A 3,409-nucleotide genomic window follows, 5' to 3' on the forward strand; every position below is an offset into this window, starting at 1 on the left:
TGACAGGGAAATTCTATCTAAATGAAAAGCATTCTCCCACACAGTTTCCCCAGGTGCCACAGCATACTTCTCTGAGGACTTGCAGCCACACATCCTATACCTACAACAGATTTCTTAAGTTGCCTTGTAATTGTTTCATGAAAATTTATCTTCTTTCTCCAATTACACTATAAGCTCCTTTGGGGTAGGGACGGTGTCATTGGCTGCTTTTGTTCTTTCCCATCATGCCTAGCAANAAGAATGAGGGGGAAATGTGGGCAAGAGCCTTTATTTTGGTTCCTGTGGGAAGGGATCAGGGTTTAGGAGTGGCTAGTTTGAACGATTTCAGCAGGCTCTGGGGCACAGGCGCTGTGTTTAGTTGTCTGGTACCTGTCTGTAGGGTGATTAAGGCAGGGGAATAGAGGCCTATAGTGCCAGAGCCCTATAGCAGAGGTGGTTGGGGGGGTGTGATCTCTGGATTGGTTGGTTTGCATATGAAAGGCACTCTCACCTGCATATGACATGCATTTCATCTGTGACTTCTAGGAATTAGTTATAGCTAGCTCTGGGAGGGGAAGTCTCCTCTCCAGGGTCAGCAAGGCCCCAAAGTATGTGAAAGTATCGGGATTAATGTGCACTGATGGGTTAGTAACTCCGTGTAGACTTCCTTTGTGTGGCATAATAACTGTTGCTTTTTGTGATAAACTCGAACTTATCAGAAACACAAAACTTACTCAAGCTCTTACTTACAGATACATGGGAAAAAAATCTTGCAAATTCTAGAGGACGTCTATACCTGGCTCCCAATTGGTACAATCATTGACAATGAAATCCTCGTCATACACGGTGGGATATCAGAGTCCACAGACTTGAATTTACTCCACCGTATAGAAAGACACAAAGTAAGAAGCAGCATTTACATAAATCTTGTCTCAGAGTTTTATACCTCTTTTCATTTATTATTTTGTATGCTTTCGTGTTTTGGTAGTTGTACGCCGCAAAGATCAGTACAAATTTTAAGAAAATCTGTGATTGTAAGATAAGTAACTAAATGGGTAACTTCTAAATATGGAAAAGAAATATTTTAACTTCATGATGAAAGTGGAAAATGAAGAAATGTTGACATTTCATATAGTTTCTAAAAATGAAAAATCCTGATTTTTAAACATTAAAATTTCTAATTAATTAATGTTGTAAAATGTACATACGATTTTCAGTGTACTGTTCAGTGGCATTAAGTACATTCACGCTGTCGTGCAGACATCCCTACCATCCATCTCCAGAACTTTTCAACTTCTGAAACCAAAGCTCTACACCCATTAAACAGCAACTCTCCATTCTCCCCTCTCACCAGTCCCTGGTGACCCCCGTTCTACTTTCTGTCTCTGAGTTTGACTACTCTAGGTGCCTCATATAAATGAAAGCATACGGCAATTTATTTCTGAATTGATATGATTTCTCGTATACTTCCGAATTGCTCAGGGGTATTTGGGGAGTGGAATATTTTAAACCTGAGTAGTCGTATTAAGTACATCAGAAGCAGAGCAAGAATGTTTCTAGAACCTTCAAGGGAAGAGGCAGTGTGTGGCCTGACAGGCTCCCATACGGAGTGAAGGGCCCCATTGGCTGGGCCTAGCAGAGTGCCTGGAATTACCTTCTGCCTGTACCAGAGCCCGGCCAAAGCCCCCAGACCAGGGGCACGGGAGGTGCCACGTGAGCATGAGCACCGATAGCAGCTCTGGAACCAGGTGATCCTATGGTCCTAGTGAGACACCTGAGCCCTCACCCCTCAAGACTGAGAGTCAGCTTCTAACCAGTCTAGGCAAGTGGAGTCTACTGGAATTTAATTCGATATAGACAGAAATTCACCTTGAGTTTCTGGAGCCCTTACACCTTTACGTACATATGAAAGATAATATTATTGATAATTTGCATCCTTTAAATTTCAGCTTAAATGCACCCCTCCTCTGGAAAGTCTTCCATGACCTCCAGACTAGGTCAGGTCCCCTTCTATGTGCTCACAAGCCCCTTGTACATATCCTTCGTAACAGTTATCAGAATTGAGTAAAGAATTGGGGTACTGTTTACTAGCCTCCCCTGCTTCTCTAATTCACTGACGTAGCTCCAGCACCCAAGTTGTAGTAAATACTTAATCATTGCTTGTTGGCTATCTCCTAAGAGATTTAAGACCAAAGCAGGGCAGACCTCATCATACAAAACTGTATAGAACTTCTTTACAACCTCTTTACTGAATCTGTTGTGATTTTACATACACCCTCCCAAGCCTAACCCAGCCATGACCCTGTTTCCTGGCTTGCACCTGTTGTCCTCGTGTGATTATTAATAGTGCCTCCCTTTATTGTCAAAAGTACCTCAACTGCAACAAATTTTTCACCCTACCTTTAATGCATTTTCTCATGATATCAGCAAATAATCAGTCCAATAAAACATTCTGATCAACACGAGGTAGTCAGTGTTAACATAACAAGTGGATGTGATTCTAGCCAAGAGCAAGGGAACATGTTGTTTTTGTCAGTCCGATGTTGGCAAGCACACGGCAGGAATTCAATGCTGTACCACCACCGCCCTGAGACAACAGCGCTGAGCAGCCACAGCCATCACTACCTGTCGATTGGATTGAAAACTTTTCCTTTCCTGGAGTTAGTCTGAGGCTCCAGCCCTCTCTAGAGTTTTTGAGATAGTAAGAGCATGGCTCTGGAACGCCTAGTACTATCTCTGTGGAGACCCTAGGGTGAGAGCCACCTTGACCTACTAAACTCCGTGAGGCTCTGACATCACACAGACATAGCTAGCTCTACTTCCTGCTTCCGTCACTTCCTGGCTGGGTGACCGGGCAAAGTACTAAAGTTTTCAAAGCCTCAGTTTCTGCACCTGTGTGTGGAAGCTAAAAATACCTAAAATACGGAATTGTTAGGAGGATTAAATATAATTATCTAGATGAAGAAAATAGCATAGAGTAACCTCTGAACACGAGCTCTCTCCTTCAACTCTCTCCTCTCATTCTTGATACTTGGAAGTGANGGGGGAGAGAGAGAGTTCCAACAGGCTTTGTGCTGTCAGCACAGAGCCCAATGCGGGCCTTGATCCCATAGCCATGAGATCATGAGTTGAGCAAAAATCAAAAGTTGGATGTTTAATTGACTGAGCCACCTAGGCACCCCCGATGTTTGAATTTTAGTCACCAAAAAATACCCTGGAGAGAAGTTTTTGGGCCAGGAATTTTCTCAGGAAACCTCAAATTTCACTCCCCTTGGGAATCATCATTCCATCTACTCATAAGCCTCGTCTTGAACATAGACATTTGACATGTGTACTTTATGTATCTTCTACCCCTGCTAGAGTGAGGTTGAACTGGCAGCACCTATTTGTATTAAATATAAATGAACTGTAATGAAAGTAGTCGGTTCAA

The 3,409-nt window shown here is 42.8% G+C and overlaps 1 protein-coding gene across 1 annotated transcript in view; it reads left to right on the forward strand.

Moving 5' to 3' along the window:
• Positions 1–3,409, forward strand: part of PPEF1 (protein phosphatase with EF-hand domain 1) — a 111,630-nt gene that overhangs the window by 75,447 nt on the left and 32,774 nt on the right. The window contains exon 10 of the mRNA XM_077769107.1: positions 719–881. Coding sequence (XP_077625233.1) covers positions 719–881 — 163 coding nt within the window. The remainder of the gene's footprint in view (positions 1–718; positions 882–3,409) is intronic.

Source organism: Crocuta crocuta, unplaced genomic scaffold (assembly GCF_008692635.1).
Source record: "Crocuta crocuta isolate KB4526 unplaced genomic scaffold, BGI_CrCroc_1.0 scaffold312, whole genome shotgun sequence".
In the NCBI taxonomy this organism is placed as follows: Eukaryota; Metazoa; Chordata; class Mammalia; order Carnivora; family Hyaenidae; genus Crocuta; species Crocuta crocuta.